Here is a 21,053-nt window from a genome sequence, read left to right as displayed (position 1 = left end):
ACATGTTTTCAAAGAAACGTGTACTGATTTCTTCATGGGATATACAGACTAGGCGCAGGTAAAGCAGAGCAGGATGCCACATACTTGGTAACATGCGGGTACTTTCAAAGAGGAACTTTCACACAAAGCATTCTTCCATTTACACATTAACTGGCACTAAAAATGACCTGACTTCTGGTTGATGACACAGAGACTTCATCCTCCACTCTTCCACTAAAGAGCAGCTTGAAAACCACCCATATAGAGTGCAAAAGAGAAGCAAACTATTTTCACAGAATCAGGGGAAGTATCATTACGAAAGCAGCATATTTCTCAGATCTACAATTTTATTCTCAGTGGAACTCTTCCAAATTGTCAGAGAACTGAGCCAGCTCTTTGATTTGCAAAGCCTTTTCCACTCGCGTTTAAGTAGATGAACTGCAAAGCAGCTACAGCAGAGGAAGAAAGAAATGAAATACAACCAGAGCTGTAAGTACTAGATCATCATGAGTCCAGGCTGGCAAACCTGAGCTGCTGCCCACAAGGGAAGGAAAAGATTAAAGCCAAAAACAAATGAATAGAAGAACATTTCTAAGCATTAGAACAATCAAATTCGAGTCTAACATAACCTTCACTCGCTGCCATTCTCTGATGGCCTCAGGGTCTTCCCCCTGCCTGTGCAGAGCAATGTTAGCTTTCTGACTTCAGACAGCACTGATTAACAGTTGCTGGACAAGGGCGAGAGACAATATTATTCTTCTCCCCAGTCTGAACTACTATCAAAATATAGCTGCTTGGATATTACTCCCCCATCAAACCTAGAACTGTTCTTGATGACTAAAATGAGCCCATGATTTCCTGTACACTCTCTAAAACAGTGCTGAGAATTATATATAAAAAAATACACTTCCACATTTCCAAATGTCCGCAACCAGCTATAGTGTGGGGCACCAAAAGGATGCTCTAACCTCCAAAACACCATAGGCCAGGCTTCTAAGATGTTGTGAGCACACAAGAACTAAAGGAGCACATACATTTTGTGGGGACAATAACATTGTCCACTGTGGAAGCAAATGTTTGTCAACCCACTGCACCTCAAAGATATTTTACTGAGGCACACTGAAAGACTAAATTTTCCATAGTCTAAAATTTCAAGGTCTTTGAGCATGCCTCAAAAAAAAACCAAACAAAAAAAAAAACAAACAAGAGTTGTACCTCTGTTGTGTGACCACTATTGATTTCAACGCATCCACTGTATGGTAATTTGTTGTTTTTTCCTCCTAGTAGTCCTTCAGTGGTGAAAACTAAATCATATCCAACCCTCCAAACATTGTCCTTGTTGTAGAAATGCACAATAAATCAGGCCCAACTTTGTTAGCTCTGACCTTGCCAATGCTTTATAGGCTTATGTTGTCCACATCTAAGCTGAAACATTCCTTGTCCTTAACTGGAAAAATATTGTATGTGAATTAAAGCTTACAAACGTTTTTTTTTTTTTTTTTTTTTTTTTTTTAAAAGCAATAACTACCATCCCTTGCCATTCCCTCTTCCTTCTTTAATAAAATTGTCCTTAATAACAAATCACTCAAATAAAAGTACATCATATTTAGTTAAGACTGCATGACTGCCTAAGTAATGACTGCTCATCTCTAAGGAAAAAATAAAAGGTTAGTCTTTGGTTTTGCCCACACCCTGAAAATGTTTAATTTCAGCAAATATTTTGAGGAAGCTTAACAGTATGAAAGGGAGAGAACGTGTGTAACTCTGTAGTGGCAAACAATTTGAGAACGACCACAACACAAGAATGCCCAATTTTTCTTGTACCATTTGGGAAAAATCAGCCTTCCAGTTTTAATAAAGAAGAATATAAAAAAAACAGATGGCAATTGTTTTGAACGCAGTTTATTGCATTCTTCATTCGGTGACTCAGCTTTATTTCTCAGGCTGTATAGACCCATTACATCAAGAACCTCAGGTATTTAAAAGTAAGATAGAATTACTGCAACTACACAGTGAAGAATGTATCTATTATAGCTTGTTAACTTTCAAACATACACATTTACTTTTCTGAGGTCAAAATAAGGTAAACTTCCTGAGCTCTTTGTATTGTTCTCAAGCATATGAAGCCAGCTTTAAAAACATGTCTGCAGTTCATCAGCACTACTGCTGCCACACTTCATGAAACCCTTTAACTTAATCAGTACACTGGCATGGAAGGCTACATGTTTCTACTGTGACTCTTGCCATTCACATTCCTGCTTTGTGTATGCTGTCCATCTGTGCAAATTACATTTTCATGAGCAGACAGAATGAACAGCAATTTGCACCTATTAAACAACAAGCAGCAAAATGAAAAGGCTAACAATGATCGTTTGTAATACCTCTTCCTTTATTAACCAGGAATTTCCATAAAATGAGGCTACCTAGCTTTTCTTTTTGCAAATCAAATAAAGCACCTTAATTGCCAATTCAGACAGTTCACTATTTCTTATAGTACTGTTACTATCTGAGCAGTGATTAATAACCATAATGATTTTAATAATGCAGTGTATTCAGATTTCAATTTAAAGTAACTTGAGACTACAACTTTAAGTATGTTTACTGCAGATATTATTATTCAATGAGCATCAGAGTGATAGCTAAACTGCTGGCTGTCGTGCAAGAAAATGTCTGTCTGGAAATACTATATAAAAATCAGACAAATGCGCTAAAAACTATTGTCTATAGTGAGGTATTCTAACATACCAGTACAGTAGGAGACTCACCTTTACAGCTGCCCTTCCATTCCGACCGTAATTTATCTCAGAACTCAAGTTTCATTTCAACTTTGCATACGAAGTGAAGAGTGGGTCTTATACTTCTTGTCATGTAAAATTTAGAAGTTCTCCTTCCGTAACACTTTAGGAAACACACTGTAACTTCATTAAAATCAGGTCCTTTTTGCATAGCCTTGTACATACCCTGAACACTTACACATAGTGTGCTGTAATTGCTACAGACACCTAACTTCTGTGAGAAAGCAAGAGTTCTGGAAAGTTTTTAAATAGCATTAAATCAAGCTTTGCTCTTCATCCTTGTCTTATGGTTTAAGTAACTATGCATTCAGAAAACTGTCACTTTCCTTAGACATAACATTTCTCCCACAGCACATCTTTCATTGAACATGGGGTGTCACGTCCCTCCCACACCACTTAACCAGTAAGGAAATACAGCTCACATTTTAATCAACCAAATGAAATTAGACTAGATTATAAAGCATGTAGTTACTCTCTGGACTTTTAAGACAATAAATGGAAAACTGTCCTCAGCAGCAGATACATCTCCATTAGAAGTTATATGAGTTGTGTAGTCACAGTTCAGCAGAGGACTTAGCGGTTTTCAAATTAATTTATCAGCATATCATCTTGTATCTAATCACAACGAATGGTGTGAAACCCTGATGACCCATGGAATCTCTACAGCTCCTCTACAGCTCTACCACTGATCAGTTTTGTTTCAATATAATACTCCCTCAAGAGCAATGCAGACTAGAGAAAATACAAGAGACTTCTCCTGCCTTTTAACATAGTCACTGCACATTGTACTCGTTTTTACATCATGATTTCGCTGTATTCTCTGTAAAACTTGTACCTTCTGCTAACTAAGGCTTGGGTGAAGCATGCACAGCTCTTTCATAGATCTATAAAATAGAAGTCTGAAACTTTGGGCATTTCCAACTTGCAAATAGCATTAAAAAAGCTCCTTTCTGGGAACTCCTAAAGCTTTCTAACACTCTCAACAAGAAATGGAAAGAATCACATGGAAAGTTTGCTTGAGATGTACTGGTTTACCTTTGTTATTTATTTGAGTTACCGTGCAGAGTTACTTTACTGTCTTGCGACTAGATGGATTTATGAGTCAGTAATCATAAGGAGTGAGGAGAAGATGGAATTGGAAGCAAATTGTCTGGAATGTATGTTCTATCCCTCCAGAAATCAAAGCACAGCTGAGTTTTACTATGGCTTCCACTCCACAACTGCATCTTGCTGACACAATGTTTACATCTAGAAACAATAACAGATGAGGAAAAAAAAAAAAAAAAAAAGACAGAAGATTAGCATCATTTACAGAGCAGATGATACTGCATACCAGAAAGAAAAAAGGCCCAAAGTGGGCTTTCCTCCTTATAAGAAAATATTAATAATAAAAATCTGTTGAATGGTATGAGGTGAAACACTACTTTGGCTTTACAATCTCATCACACAAATTTTTTTTGAAATGTGAGTACATCTAACTTGTGTTTGTAGAATTTTGTTCTCTGATCCCAACACGGTAGGAATTACATTAAGCACATTAATTGCAAACATAAGTACAAATCTTTAAAGCATTTTCTCCAAGTTCCACATTTAGAACTGCCAACAAGGTGTCCAGAAGTTTCGTTTTTTCTTTAATTAAAAAAGGTGACTTTGAGAAACAGTAGGCAGGAGAATTCACCTCAGAATTAATTTCAGAGCTAGTATACCATGAAGCTTAAGCGATTTATCCAAAAAAAAGAAGTTAGTTCCATCAATACTTCTGTTTGCAACTTCCAATAGTTTAAGGATTTCCTCTACTAGTACTTTAGGAAACTGTTACAAACTCGCATTAAAACAGGCAGTGCATCGTGAGGTCTCATGGGGCTACCCAAAAACTGATGCATGGCATTGCTAAGACCAGAGCAGGTTCAGAGTTGGTATCACCACACCTGACTTACAGACAGGGGCCGGAGCTGCTGAGCTGTGCAGAGAACCTCTCCTTGGGGGGCCCAAGGGGCTGCCTGTGCTCATGCACCCTGCTAGGCTACAGCTGAGCCGCGGCCAACACTCGTGGCAGCAGCTTGAGACCTCCTATGAGCGCTACAACAAAGCCTATAAGAATCTACGGGTTTTTAAGAAACATCACTTGGGTCTTGCAGCGTTCAAATAATTAAAATTTAAGTGTTCCGGAAAAAGAAAGCAAACGGGAATTAGAATATTGAGACCAGCTTATTTGCTTCAGAACTTCACCATCTTTTCATGCCTACAAAGCAACAAGCAGGGCTGTGTCTCATTATACCCATACTTCCTCTGCTAAGCCAGAGCAGCGTCACCATATGAAACTGGGAACGATCGTAGCAGTTGCATCATGTCACCTGCAGCTATGCCTTCCCCTCTGCTTTCGATTAATCTGCACTTCTCTGATTATCACAGGATGTTGTCTTGGCAAAGACTAACTCATCTCATTTACAATAGCACTCCAAAACAAGCATAAGATCTCGAATTTGAGAACCATCAGACACACTAGTTTTTGTAAGTCCCACAGAAAAAATACATCTCCATTTACTTCTGGTATTTGTCAGCTTGTTTTGATTTTTAAAGGAACCAAATTAAAATCAAACACTGTTTCCCTTCCTGAACAAGCTATTACGAATTACTTCTATTCAGGCAGCAAACATCTTTCTGAACTGGGACCCCACTGAGCTGCTTATCCTAAAACACAATTATCAATAGGAGTTGCTGTGTACCCATGCCACTTCCTCAGGCTCTCAGGTGCACACACAGCGCCTGCCTTAACACACCCAGTTCAGAAGATCTCATACACTAAACAAGCAGTAGCAGCTGTAACTGAGGACCGATATGAACAAGCCTAAACTCCACTAAGCTTCTCTGTGGGGAACTTGTAAATAGCTGGATGCAGCTGTAAAGTGTAAGTCAGCCGCCAAGCAGCAGTACTACAGATATCTGGCCACTGGTGAGTGGCACCCACGCAAAGTCCTGGGCACCATCATAAAAAAGCAGCAGGTTCTCAGTGACACTTTTGATGGGTGGCAGCCATAGGAAAGATTAGTAAAGAATGAAAAGCTGTGGAAGATGTAAATAAAAATGCAGATACCAACAAGATACTACTTGGTTCATACAGAAAGCTAGGAATCTCCTGTTGGCTGCAGCTCTCAAATGTCATGCTGTATGTAAGGAAAGTAGAGAGCAGGCTATGGCTTTTCACTTCAGAAATTTTCAGTTTCCTTGTTTCTTCTCTGCTTTTACCTTACGTCCATCTTGCCCTCCCCTGTAGTGGCAGCTACAGAGTAAAACCACAAGGGTAAAACTACAGGCCAAATGACAAACTACCTTTTGGATTAACTCCAGTCTTTCTTAAGATGGCAAAACTTCAAGAAAGGTGACATCTTTTTGCTCTTACAAAGCATTGCATGTTATAACTCTACTAAATACTAACTTGAAGACACCATAAAGACATTAAATATCCTTCTAGGCTGGTCTTGAATGCATCCCCTTCCTCCCCCCCATTTTTATGCCAAACATGAATTTCCAAAATAAAGATAATCAGTTCCAGTAAAGCTCAAAGGATGTTATGTTCAACGGCAAAATAAAACAAGAGTTTGGATCTGATTAACGGAAACATGTAACTAGCTTTGTATCTGACAACACAGTTGAACTAATTACATGTAATGTTAGTTTTGAAGGGGAAAAAAAAGAAAAGGAAATGAGTGCCACAGACCATCACACTGGCCAAATAAAAATACTGCAGGAGTGATAACACAAGATGTGCCTCATCACTAGTGGTCTTTCCAAAGCTGTGCTTACTCCACCTCCAAACAGAAGTTTGATCTCAGATGAGATGTTGGGAGAGGTCAGAACTGCAGCAGGCTAGTAAGTCAGAGTCACAGCCCCACCACAGTCATCTCCTATTCAACATCTATATCAAATCAATCTTTTCAATTAAGTTCTGTCATACTGCCATATTCTGATTGCAGTTTCAGAAAGTCACTATTATATGCAGGATACAGCATTTTTGCACATTCAGGATGTGGTAAGCAAGCAAGGCAGGGATTATTTACTTTTTTCTAAGCACAATCTAAAGGTGGGTACCATCTAAAGGTAAGTACCATGCTTGCAATGAGTTGGAAGCTGAGTAAAAACAACCTCCTATTCTCACTGCTGTGGTAAGCATAGAGCCAAGCAGTAAGAATTAGTCCTTCATACTGCTTACCAAGATGTCACATCTCTTTTCAGTTAATTCTATTAATCTCCAGGAAAAAAAATTACTTTGGCAAAATTGTACAGAAGGAAAGGAAAAGTGGATGAACACTGGATGGGAAATCCAAGAGATTACCAAAAATATCATGATCAATGGAAAACAAAAACATCGAAGTCACACCTATTTAAAGATAAAGGTGAGTACATAGCAGAAAACTTTGGGCCTGCCTCTAGCTGTGGAAGACACAAGCAGTGCTAAATTCAGGGCAAGATCAGGGTAGAACATCACTTGGGGTTAGGCCCTTTATTACTGTTTCTGATATGCTTTGCACTTCATAATCAGCCAGGGAGCATAAGAAAGATCATTTCCCATTGGGTAAAGATAGAACGTGAACTTCCTTCTTCTGCAAAGCAGTTTTCTAGAATGGAAAATGTTTGCAGTTATTCAACAACTGGCACAGCACACAGTGCCGAGACCCTAGACCCGGCAGCTTTCTGAACTCAGCAAGATCCTGCAGCTCCTGGCAGAATAGCATATCCAAAATTACTACCTTAACTACATCTGGGTTTGTCAGTGTGCTCCCACGCTATGTTGCATGTAGGATGAAGTTATATAGTATGTAAGGCACAAGACATTTGTGTCACTTCACAGACGACAAGAAAGCATGCAGCCAGCACTGAAAAGAACTGCATACCTCGTATGCACAAGAGAGGACAGTAATACTGGTGAAAAACTTCCTCAGACAGCAGGACAAGGCCAGGGGCAGTTTAAGAACCCTTGGGCTTCTCAAGCTGCGAAGACCAGCAAGGAGTAGGGAACTGGGGTGCCCAGACAGGTATTATTTACCAAAAATACGTGTACGTATTCCCCACCCTGCACACAATAAGCTGACTACCAACTCATGTTCTTAAACTCCGTATTTTATCACAATTGCAGCTGACAGCATTTATCAAAATTTTCCTCATAAATCTGGGACTTCAGAATCCAGGATGTTCAAAAAATTAAAAAAAATCTCAACCTGAAGGTCAATAAAGAATTTGAAGTTACCACGTAATAATGTAACACTAAAATGTAATCAGTGTGAGACTGCTAACACAATGCCTAGTGCCTCAAACACCAACTTCTGCACCATACCTGGATTGTAAAAGAAGAGAGACAAAAGCTTGGAAGTCAACATACCAACTGTCAAATCAGATGTATGACAGCATCAACTCTTCTCATTTTATTAAATACATTCCAATGGTAGACAACTAAGCAGAAACTCATTTGTACATTAACTGTAAGCTATTAGACAAGCCTATTTTTTTCCTCAATAATTTGAGTCAGAACCATTGTCTTATTATGAAAGAGGACCTACCAGCCTTTCTTCAAGAGATGTTTTTTGTTGTAAGTTCGGGTATCAGTTCTGAAACACTCCTCCCTTTTATGGGAAGATTTTAGAGTTACAACTGCAATTAAAAAAGACTCCAACACAAAAACAAAAACAAAAATATCTCCTATTTTCTCAACAAAATCTGACTATACAGCATTATCCTAAGTGCCTCATAGTTCTTCGTGTTCCACAAACATTTTTACTGAAGCTAAAAATTCTGATGGTTGTCGACACCTGCAAATGTTTCCATGACAAAAAGTTCATTGCATCTTTGCCTAATGATAACACTACATTAATTATGAATCATACAATATCTGAAGTTTAAATTCAACTTAGAAACAGTTTTATCAATTCTTTCTGAGGAACTGTTGACATTTGTCTTGGTATAGCTTCTTAACATGTGGGAATTCATCTTCTGCTTCTGACAAATCTAGTATTACACTAAATTGAAAAATTAAAAAGTATGAATGCGTTGCATTTGCCAAACACAAAATGCAGCCACGAGTTATTTCACACAATAGAGACCGTAAGTTTTACACAAGCCTTTGAAAGCTAATAGGTTCTTCTGCAAATATTTATTTCAATAACTTGAAATAGATATTTTGAATTTTTCTGAAATCAATAATTTCAGAAAAAAGGACTAAAAAACTGTTTCAGTCTTAACAGAATCTTAGTTTACAGTTCAATACCTGTAATAAAATAATTAAAATAGGAGTTATAATATAGGCAATAGAATATAAAGTTGTTTTCTAATTCCAAATTAACACCTCTTGATGAGTTGTTAAAGTGTGTTTGGATACCAAACTCCCGAGGTCACTTTATGAGGTGAACACATTAACTCAGAAGTCCTCCACTGTTGAGGAACACTGAATTATCCACCCCTAAGACTCGCTGCAGTTTTAGCTACATTTTAATTATGGAAAAATGTATCTTCCTGTCTTTCTAATAGTGTTCCATTCAACATTTTTGACAGCAAAAATACGTGCAAAGTGAAGGAAGTCAATCAGCAATATTCAACATGATTTTAATCTCCACTGAGGAAAAACAAACATACAAACACAATGTATTTGGGAAAAGACCATATGGTACTATTACAGGGGCTTAGTTCATAGAAACGTAGTTTAATTTTATAAAAATTATATGAAAGAATAGCAACATCCTTCAGTAACACAGTATAGAAAAAATAAATCTCAACATTAGTTGTACATTGACCACCCATATAGTAAGAAATTTAAAAGTGCCTTTTAATAACAGTGTTGCAACTCAATATTAGTGCAATATGCCAATTCTGTTTTAAAGCAGATATTTATAGCAATTGTGCAAGTTCTTACAATTAACAAACCCCATAAATCAAAAAATAACAACTGAGGTAAGTATTCTGATTAGAATTAAACATTCCTCAAATAACTTACATACTGATTCCACTACAAGGAAAATATTGGTGTCCCTTCACAGAAATACATTAAACTTGTACTACAAATCAGTGATACTCGGAAGTTAAAAAAAGCTCTTGCAAAATATACACTTTAGTACATTTATGACCCAATGCTACAAACAGTACTTAATGCAAAGTATACCAACTTAAATAAAACAATCTTTAGAGTTAATGTACCAAATTTGCTTCTGAATACATTATTTTGCTCTCAAATTGCAGTACCTCCTAGAAGCTCTCGTATATGGTTATTAAATTAGCTTAATGTAGAAATTTCACAGTATTTTATTTAAATACGAACAATTTGGTTACTGCAACTGCAGCTACGACTACCACTAGTCTTCAAGCAACTAAAAAGCACTAGTTGGGGAAAAAAAAAAATCAAAATTTACTCTTATTTTTTTTATTCAGGACAAGAATCTGCAATCACATACATGATGTGATAACAAAAGGTATTCTGTATTTCTACGTGATGTTTTCTGCTAGAATTCTCAGAACTCTAATATTAGTTTTATAGTAGTGTTTTTTGTTTTGTTTTGTTTTTTTTAAGTCTGATTTACAATGCATAGTAACTATTGCTTTTTATATGCAGGCCTCATTTTGAGAGGCAAAAACCAGACTTAATGCTGAGCCCTTACCACTCATTTGCATAAGAAGCCAAAGATACTTCATCTTCTACTTCTTGATCTGTTTAAAAGTACTATGAAGTCACTATCATCAATAAGAATAAAATACAAATTAATGAACTTCCATTCTAATAGGCTGTGGCTTAAAAGCCAAGCAACTGAACTGTTTTCCATAGTATTGCACGATAGTGTTAAATCAACAGTTGAAGACTGCGCAGAATACACATGCAGTATTTAAGAAAAATGTCAATACATTTAGTCCAGATTACTCCCACCACTGTCAGAACCGTATCATGTGAAATAGGTCTGGGACAGTCTTTGGATAACAACTGCATAGTTCTTTCTATATAATAGAGTACCTATAACAATAAGAAACAATTAAAGCTTTCTACAGTAGTATTATGAACTGAAATAAGGTCCCCTTGAGTACGTCTAAATTAGCTCAAAAGGATTTGTTGCCTTTGCTCAAGATAGTTTCAGATGTTAAACAGAGTTAATCTGCAACCGTGTGTTATCTGTGATACATTATTTTAAAGGCAAGCTGAGTCCTTTCTGAATTTCTTATATTAACCTTGATAATGATGCGAAGACTTCCTGCTCCTAAAACAGTATTTTTTTTCCTAAAATTTAGTAACTTATTATTACAGTGACAAGTTGGTTAAGTCTGTAACGGAGTCCCTAATCATCTTTTCTACCTTGGGATTTTCAGCTTCACTGGCCACTCATTCTTTATCAATAAGCCCCAGGTTGTGCAAATTGAGGATAGAATCAGCAATAATCCGTGCTGTCCTCTTCTGGTAGCCTCCAGATGTCACCATCAGGATCGGGATTCTGCGGCTTCTGGCAGCCTTGAATACAACTTCATCTCTCTTCACAATTCCCTGCATGTTTACAACAGTTACAAAAAAAAGTGATACAAATATGATGTTTTAGTTCTAACAGACAGTCTGTTGTTTATGGAATTGCAGTATGGGATGCTTAATCAGCAATTAAGCCCTGCATTTTATATTGGAAAAAAAAAATAGTTTACAAGCCCTGTTAGAAACTTCACGTGCAAAATCCTTTCACAAACAACAAATACAAAATCTTTGTCTTGGTTTTTGAAGATACAATAGATAGAAGTTGCCTACTGTAAATTCCTGTAAGAACTCCTGCCCAGGAAATATAAGTTTTAAACGAATTGACCACAAACAAATGGAAATGAATAATATGCAAATGTAGCTGAAAAATATTTTGTAAAACCATGCACCAGTAATAGTTTCTGTATAGTCTGACAACTCTGCAAAAGAGTAGAGTAGGAGTAAGGGCTAATAACAGAAAATCAAGACAAAGGAAACTGAAGGAACAGATCCTTAAAGGAAATAACAGAATTCTAGAACAAGCTGTACATCCCCTGGGAACCATCACTGGAATCAGCAAATACTATCCCCACACAGGAACTGGAAGCAGTCACTATTCAGGGGAACCAGAGTGCCTCATTTCTCCTCCAAGATCTCTAGTGGCTGATCCTGGAAAAATTGAGGGAAAAAGACATGGGCTTACTCCCACAGCCCGCTTGTTACCAGAAAAAAAAAACAAATCAACTGAAAATGACAGCCTGCCACACTTGTAATTTACAAAGTTAAGAGGGACTTACCTGCTACATATCATGTTTTCTGGCAATAGCTTGGAGGCATACTTTGCGTATAATTAGCACTATAGCAAGACTTTAAAAACACAAAGAATATCCACAACTGACGACTGGACTCATGAGCCTTGAAGAAATGAACTTTCAAGGGTCAATGCCTTCATTTTTAGCATTTCCAATAGACTGGGATTTCAAATGTGGTGAACCAAGTCATCCACTCCCTAAGCCAACTAGATCAGAGAGAAAAGAAGGCACCTGAACCAGTGGTTGCAAAGAGAAATGACACACTGCCTTTCATCTCTGCTCATGACTGGAAGGCTCATTTACCCTTCTTTTCCCTCCTTCCTACATCTTATATCTTTCTTCTTCTATATGGCATACAACAGGCTACAGCAACTCATTGTTCTTGATGATTAACACTGTTCCACCCTGTCAGAAATGTGAAAGGGCACATCTAAGTATTTCTTATGTAGCACCAGCTTCCATTTCTCTTGATGGCCACTGCTTCCCAAAAAGCTCCGTTCCACCACACGAGATCCTACACCTCAGGCAGTATCCTCTCCAATCTGAAAAACAAGTCCAAGCCTCTCAGCTCTTCTTTTCTCATCCAGAGAGGCCTTTATACAGTCACAGAAACAATACCTGGTGATTCCAACCAGTTCTCAAGTTCCTCCACCCCAACCCATCAGGGATTTTGCAAGAAGTCAGAAAGCAAGGAAGGACAGGCTGCTCAGTGACAGACAAGAAGAATGAGGAATTGTATCAGAAAGGCAACACAAATCAGTACAGAACTAGAGCTCTGTAGAAGAGCTTTTGAAAACTAAAGCATTGCAAAACAGAACAGATCGAATGATGGCTCGATTAGAAAGGATTCTGAGAGCTCACAAATCAATAAAGCATTTTTTCCTGTATTGAACCAGTAGACAGTAAAAAAAATCAAATATAAAAACAGGACAGATTTGATATGCTGTCTGAGGAGGATGAGCCGTCTTTCTTTTTTGACAAAAGTGCCTAGCTGTCACTATCTCAGGAAGGTGAAGGCCTCTATGCAGCTACACAGAACAAATAAAAATTAAATCTGAAACTAGATTGGAAAGTACAGTTAAACTGAACTGAAAAACAGAGTGATAGTTGGAGAGAAATGAGTGGTGAAAGAGGAAAAACCATTCATTTCTAAAGAGCACAGACAGGCTGCACAAACTGCTAGACCTGGAAGACACCAGAAGAACAGTTCAAAAAAACAGAAGTGCCACAGAGGAAGTTACTTGTAAGATACATACTGGGGGCAGGTGACAAAGGTGTCAAATGTGCTATATGAGGGGAAAAGAGACAAAGAGAAAGAACCAGATGCAGGAGCAGAACCACAAGAAAAATAAGAGCTAGGCACACTGTGAACACATACACCCCTCTGAACACTGCCTGTTCAAAACTGGTATATTTTAGAGAGAAAATTTTTGAGAGAAAAATATATCATACTTAAACAGGCACACGACAACAGAAATATTTAGAGCCAGAAAAAGACAACTGAAAACATACGGTAAAAGAGCAATGGAGATGCACCTGTAACAGAAAAACATTTTGGTTTTACTTTGAGGTATGTGTCTTGCTTTCATCTAACAAATTGCCACAAGTAATGCACTCTCAGGAGTGCCTCCAGTATTAATTGAAGAGTGAGAGTCTGTATGTGTTTTAGTATTATACAAACCTGAGGTGAAATAGCAAGTCCTCCCAATGGATCGCCATCCAGAATGTCAGTCCCAGCATTATAAACTATGATGTCAGGTTTTAGTTCATTTAACGCTCCTTCCACGTGAGTATGTACCTTCTGCAGATATTCTGTGTCCTCTGTACCCCACTCTAATTCCACCTTGCGTTTTATGGCACCTAAAAAAGTTTGAGTTACTGAGCAAACAAAGGATTGCTTTGGAAAAAAAAAAAAGCAAGACTTAGTTACGTAAGTGATGAAAAAAGACATTTTGATAAATTTTGTAAATACACTACATTTTCACAGAATCTTTAATTAAAGAACATTATTCAGCTACTTGTTTTTGCAGCAAATGCAAGTTCGGTGACCTTGAAAAAATTCCATTGAAGACAGAACTCAATGCAGGAAAAAAAAAAAATCTCTAAAGCACAAGTGGAAAATGTTACTGAAAAGTGACCAACATACAAATCCATTTACCAATCAGCAAAGAAATCATTTAAAAAAAAAATCATTTAATTAATCCGAATAGAGCATAAGAGAACACTGAATTGTTTTTGCAGAGAAACAGCTGGAAAAAAACCACCACAAGATAAAAATAAAACATCTTAATTTGTCTCAGTGATATTTATCTCAACACTGAAAACTTAACAGCAAGGGATCATGAATGTACGTGAACTGCTTTCCGCATAACAAGATTTAGCTTTGCCCGAAGCGTTTCCAATTTAATGTTCTTACCTTATAATCCTAATAGAAGGAGCAAATATCTATTCTTAATTTAAATCAAATTATTTGCAATGCTTCTAGGAAAGCATTAGAAGTAGAAAAGAAGGGTTGAGAAGGCAGAAGAGGAAAGAAGTCCAAGGTTATAAAGCCTAGCTTTCCGTGCCTTTAGGCAGTCATGTGTAACGCTAAATATGAATTAATCAAATTATGTCAAACGTGTTTCAAGATACAACCTCCACCTCAGCATATCCTATGCCTTGACTTAAATGATTTGGAGCTCTAAATCCTAAGTGTGGATTCAGAACCCACCAAGTGTGCATGGAGGAATTCAACACACAATGACACTTATTTGTCGCAGTGATTGCTGGGTAGTATTTCCCTGCTTTCCTTGTTCAACATTAGCAAAACGTTATTTTTCTTTAAACTGTTTTTACTGCAAACATTAGTTTTCAAAATTTATTTCTCCTGAATTCTTCTCTTATTGTTCTATAAGTGTTTATAAAAGTCTGCAAAGTCGTCCTGTTCTGACCAGCACCTAGAGGCTCTTTGAGGCGAAGATTCCGCTAGCTGGAGAGAACTTTACGAAGGAGGTAAATGCATTAGAATAGGGAACAAACAAGCGTCATTCCAGTAAAACCATAAATTTGAGACAAACAGGAATAAGATTCCATACTGCTGCAGTTATCTTGACTTCATCTCCAACACAAAAAATTACACTGATTAGTTGTTACCCAGATCAGAGTGACTACTGATTTACAGTGATGGACCTAGAGGTTAAACCAACACCTCTTTGCATTTCATACCCTTTCATCCACTTCTTGCTAACTTGTGAATAAAATTCTGAAGCTTTGAGCACAGGTAAAATGACACCCTAACCATCAGCAATGCTTTTTGAAGGCCTGAATTTTGAGTTTAGGTTGTCAGTCCTCTAGCCCAGTGTTCATGGAAATAGTCTTTTTTCACATTTATCTTCTTCCTAAGTTTCTGTGCAATTCTAAAACATTTCTTTTCAGGGAAACAGCATGATGATCCTTAAGGCTAAGCATTAGGCAGTGTCAGTCTTTTTTTTTCCCCCCCCTAATGAAGTAGAGAAAAATGTACAGAATAGACTTCTCTAATAAAGGGGGGAGAACACAAGTAAGAGATCCAGAGAGACAGAGCAGCTAAGGGCTCAAACTCTCAGGTCACATGTTTATCTCCCTTCAAAAGGCTCCCTCTCTGATTTTGTTTTCAACCAGCCATCTAGCATGATAATTTTTCAAGAATTTAGTGAATTCTTATTTAGGTACCCTTATTCTAACTACAAGGAATTACATATTCATGTGCCTCTGGCCACAGCTTTTGGCACCTCATGCTTCATCTGCAGAAAGGGAGTGGTAGTACTGCCATCTTCAAAAGAGAGGGCTGAGAATTGAATCAAACTAGGATCCATTCTAACAGTACTGCTGCCAGAGTAGGCCTGCACCTGGGACAGCTGGCATTTGAGAAGTCCCAGGTCATCAGGAGAAACACAGAAGAAACATTCTGTGCAGCTCAAATATAGGGTACAGAGCAACAGGCACAACAGAGAGACTCTTCAGGCAGTAACTTTTTCCCCCCCCAGGAAAAAAAAAAAAAAAGCTCCAATAAAATTTGTAGCAATCCCATCATTTCAGCAGCTTTGAAAGCACAATCTGCCTCAATGATGATAAGGCCTAACCCCCAAAGCCCTCTGAGTTTAGGCAGAAAGTGATTTCAAGCATATGGAAGTAAGAAACAGTAACTGAATTGCTATGTAGGACTAGACAATGTGCATCTACACTACAGTGAATTTAATTTGCTACCAATTTTAATGGACACTATGTATAAAAGCAAAGAACTCAGAAAAACATATTGAAGGAATAACTGAGAAACAAAGGGCAAACACCAGATTCACCTCCCGGGCCCCTAACATTTGGTATTTTAAATTTCCTAACAAGGGCTTTGTTTTGGTCTTAATTCATCCATTAGAAATGTTACAATTTGATATGTGAATAAAGGGATGCTTATGCCTTTTTTTTTGTCCACACAATGCCCACACCTTGTGTTCCAGAAATTCATCCCAGAAACGAAGGAAGACACTTCATTCTAGAAGTGAGGGAAAGCTACAGAATTAACACTATTGTGATATATCAGAAAATCACCAAAAGTGGTATGTTCAATGTGAACTTAAAAAAAAAAAAGTCTCATTAACATACTTGCAAGGAGACTTCTTAGTAAATGAAAAAAGTTCAGTATTACAGTAATTCTTTCACATTCTGGAACATGAATTTTAATTATACTTACGTTTAGCAAATCCATCCCCCGGATAAATATATCTATTGTATGCATCCATAATATATACTCTCTGATCATCCATGAAATCCCTCTCATGGCCGTTTCCCTAAAGGAAATCCAGAGTTAGTTCTTTCTACCACACTCACACAGAACTACATAATCTGCAAATTCTAAGGTAATTAAGACTACAAAGGCCAAACATTTAAAACTCCTGTGGCATTTCCTTATTTATAGTCTTCAAGGTTATTTTGAGGTATAGAGCCTTGTGGGCTTTGACAGTATCAGTCCGAAGGCTGCAGGTATTATCAAAATCAGCATCCTAGTGTCTCTGTGAAGGTAATTATAGATCTCATTGCACATACAAGAAAAATAAGTGAAAATTAAAACCTAATTGTTTTCATCAGCATCTCAAAAGCAACCATGGCCAGGACTGCAGAACAGATAACTTTCCAATTGTATGAAATGCCACTTCCAGCATTCAGAATGGATTCTGATGCAAGGATACTGACATCCTAGTACAATGATAAAAGATCAGACTGCAGTTCCTCTGATAACTCACATGTTGGTGAGATAAGTAGTCATTGGAAAAATTAGAAACACTAAATACCCAATTTAATTGTTGAACATTTTATTATCACCACAAATTCCCTACAAAAATATTGTATTGGGTGGAAAGCTGGATGCTCAAGAGAAAATTCAGATTTTGAGTACTTCCCACCAACCCCATATCTGAATTTAAATAGTATTCTTTTGGTTCTCATTTAGAGTTTTTTCAACAAGTACAATATCTCTTCACAGCAATCCCCAAGATACTTTTATCAAAATCAATGTATCATATAGGACCTGACCACTACTTTATTAGAGTGATTCATTTAAACTATAGAAACAGAAACCAGAAATATCTTCAGTACTTCGGGCACATCACTTACATTGATTTTGCAAACCTTCCAGCAAATAGTTAAGCTATACTTCTGCTATGACTTCCTAAACAACAATCACAAAATGCAGAAACAAATGGCTAAAGCTAGTCAATGCACATGAAAAAGGGGAACTGGAAGCATTACATATTTTTTTAGGCTATTAAACTGCATCTCCTACATATTTCTTCAGCACCTTTGGTACACACAGAAACATTTAGGAGTACAAGAGCCTCCTGGTCAACCATTTTCTTCAGAAAGGTGAAACTCAAATGCACCGAGAACTGGGACACTCAATATTTGGGGATGCCTGCGTACTTCAAAAGGATCTGCTAAGCTACTACTTCACACACCTCTTAATCCCAAAAGAAAGGAAACAATTACAGTAAGGAGTGATTTAGAGTGTCAATCAAGGTCACTAGCATGACACCTGACAGCCAGCAAGTATACTAGAAATCTTTTAAAGGACACAAGAAACAACAACATCTACAACCTGACAGAGGTGCCCAGAGAATCAGAAATGCAAAACATCTTTTTGCTGCATGAATTATGCCTTTGTTTCCTGGCAATTTTAGATGCCTTAACTTGCAGATAAGAGAAATGACAGAAGATGGAATGCTTCTGAAGCCCTTAGGCTTCTTCACTGCAATGGAACCACTTCATAAGCTATTTATTTACACATACTAAAATATCTTCAGTACTTTAGATTGGACAATTTTAGCACATTAACTGCTTTTCTAAAAATGCCATTTCCTTCCTTTTAGGATTTTTTTTTTTTTTTTGAAAATCCTACTAAAGAGGACATTTGTTCTCAGTACCTACAGAAAATCACTCTATGAGTTGTAGAGATTTATTTTTTACTTCATTAGCCTGAAGTCAATCTTTCTATTAAACACTGAAGATAAAATTCATCTCCTGCAAAGGTTGCAGCAACAATCAAGCAGCTGAACTACCCGTAATTCCATTTTAAGAAGTTTCAGTTTCTTCTGGGATACTGAACTACTCTTCAGACTATATGCTACCAATCAACATGCAACTCAAAAATAAATTTACATCTAGCCACACGATGGAGCTACAACTCAGTTTAATTTTATTGAACTGGCTCACCAGCCCATTGGAACATAAGATAATTAAACAACTCAACTGTTAACAACTTCCATTGTCCATGATTAACTTTGTGTTCTGTGAATTGACATTTTATGCTACTATAAGAAAAGTGGTCTTTATCACACACTTGTACTTCTAGCAAAACATATGCAGTACTGAATACAGGTAAGTTACTCACCTGGTGAGCATCCAGATCGATAATTGTGGCTTTGGACACCCCTGGTACTCTCTCAAATAAGAACTGGATATGCGAGCAAAGAAAAGATGAAGAGATAGTTATAAATGCAGGTGACAGATTAACGGAAGACTAGAAGTTTGCACAGTGTGTTATAGTTTTGGCTTCAACGGCATGTATTCCAAATGACTCCAAAAAAATTGATTACAAAAGATCTAATTATTTCACATATTTTTGTGATTACATATTAAAAACTATACATTTCCGTGGTATGAAATGCATGAACAGCCATCTGTGCAAGTATTTACCTATCTGTAGGAAACGTTGGTGGAGAAAGGGCAGAAAAAGCTTTATATTTATATCCTCTTTCTCACAAAAGGTATCAGACAATGTAGGATCAAGGACATACAGCATTACACAGTATTTTACGAAGGAGGTTCCACATTGGGCTTAAGCCCAGTGGCACCGAATAACATATTAAAGTCCAGGAAAATAAGTAAATGCTGCTATAGCAGTGCTGGCTCTATGCAAGCATAGGTGGTATGTCTCTTCACACCAGCCAAACAAAAAGGACAGGTCCAGCTAGGGACCATGAAGCTATTTGTGGCATTGGTGCTGTCAGAGGCAGGAATGGAACAAGTAACAGCACGGAGAAAGGCACAGCAATAACTGTGGGTTGGGACAGGGTGAAGCAATAGCTGCGTAGGCCCCCAAATGGTGAGAAGCCATTTTCCTGAGACACAAATGATGGCACACACAAGGCTTATCAGCTGAATGGGAGGCACGCCATTCTGATGGCATCCGATTGTGTAAAATCCACCATTTTAAAAAAGCCACAGCAGGGACTGTATACATTAAAGTCACTTTTTAAGCTAGTATAACTCATTTGTTATTCCATGTCTATGAAGAAAAAATAATTCTTTACATCTTAACTTTGCCAAACTCCTATCTTTTAATACAGACATGGTAAAAAAACAAAGATTTTGTACAAACTGTCATCCGCTATAATTTCTCAATCTGTATTTTAAGGCTAGAGAAAATAGAACACTGGATTACTTTCTGCAAATTACAGTGTACAGAAATTAGGGTGTTATGTCATTTAGTGTGCTGCAGTCATTAGGGCTTTTTTATGTTTTGATTATTACTGATATTTTATAAATATTTCAGTATACAAATATACCATAGTACACTTGATAAAAATAAGCTCTAATTGCAGAAAGCTCTTGCTTCAGCCTTTCAACAGCTAAATAGCACATGAATTCATTCACATTCAGTGATTATTTTGGAGACATCCACGTTTTTATTCATGAATTTGAACTACTCTGAGGGCTGTACAGCACAGCTTGATTCAGAAACGATTTCTGTTTCTGCAAAGTCTTTATTGTAGTCACTGAAACTCATTGAATTTGCAGGTTCAACCGCAAGGCTGAAATAATTAATGCCGAGGCTATTAAAAAATCTGGTTTGAGTGTGTTTTTTTGTTGCCAGTGGTAGTTGTTTTTTTTCTTCAGGATTATTAATGCAATTGTAGTGGTTCGTATTTACATTCAAGATCCTGCAACCCCTGCAATTCTTCCTTCCACTTAATAGCTGCATATGCACTGTGTTCTGAAACGTTAAGTATCATAACATTTTCCTATTCCTATCCATCTCTAGTTTATATTTTCTCTGATTAAGATGTTAGAGATTTCTCATTAATTAACGTGGAGATTTTTTTCCATTTGCATTAGCAGTAGTAAATACAATTTTAAGAATATTTCTTACCTTAATAGCCAGTGTGATATCAGCATATGCACAAAACCCTCCACCTTTGTCACTTGAACAGTGATGAAAGCCACCTCCTAAACATAAAAATGTGGAAGAGGTGAAAAGCTGGATACTAGGGAACATGCATGGTCTTTACAAAGAGACAGATCACATCAGGTGTTTTTTCTCCTTTAGGAAAAATCTTGCCTAGAGTTGTCAATCCCTAGCCTAGCACCACAAGACACCTCCTAGGGTTTCTGTACAGGTCTTGTAGCACCTATCAGGCCACCATGCAAAGGATCAGCAGGTGCCCAGTTTGAAGGCCATTGTCCCTTTTACCTAGCAGGGACTGAGAA

The 21,053-nt window shown here is 37.3% G+C and overlaps 1 protein-coding gene across 6 annotated transcripts in view; it reads right to left on the bottom strand.

The window, feature by feature from the left end:
• Positions 1-3,674: 3,674 nt before the first annotated feature.
• Positions 3,675-21,053, bottom strand: part of HDAC11 (histone deacetylase 11) — a 33,820-nt gene continuing 16,441 nt past the window's right edge. The window contains exons 6-11 of one of the 6 annotated variants that reach the window (XM_082768209.1): positions 20,716-20,792; positions 18,955-19,017; positions 16,762-16,858; positions 13,735-13,913; positions 11,098-11,283; positions 3,675-4,022 (exon numbers count right to left, since the gene is read on the bottom strand). In XM_082768209.1, coding sequence (XP_082624335.1) covers positions 11,125-11,283; positions 13,735-13,913; positions 16,762-16,858; positions 18,955-19,017; positions 20,716-20,792 — 575 coding nt within the window. In that variant the 3' untranslated portion in view covers positions 3,675-4,022; positions 11,098-11,124. The other 5 variants (XR_014318179.1, XM_082768208.1, XM_082768211.1 and 2 more) reach the window with 5 other exon arrangements.

This window comes from Aythya marila, assembly GCF_965140915.1.
Source record: "Aythya marila genome assembly, chromosome: 10".
NCBI classification, from domain to species: domain Eukaryota; kingdom Metazoa; phylum Chordata; class Aves; order Anseriformes; family Anatidae; genus Aythya; species Aythya marila.
The sequence above is the reverse complement of the archived record's forward strand: the minus strand, read 5'-3'. Positions and strand labels throughout refer to the sequence as shown.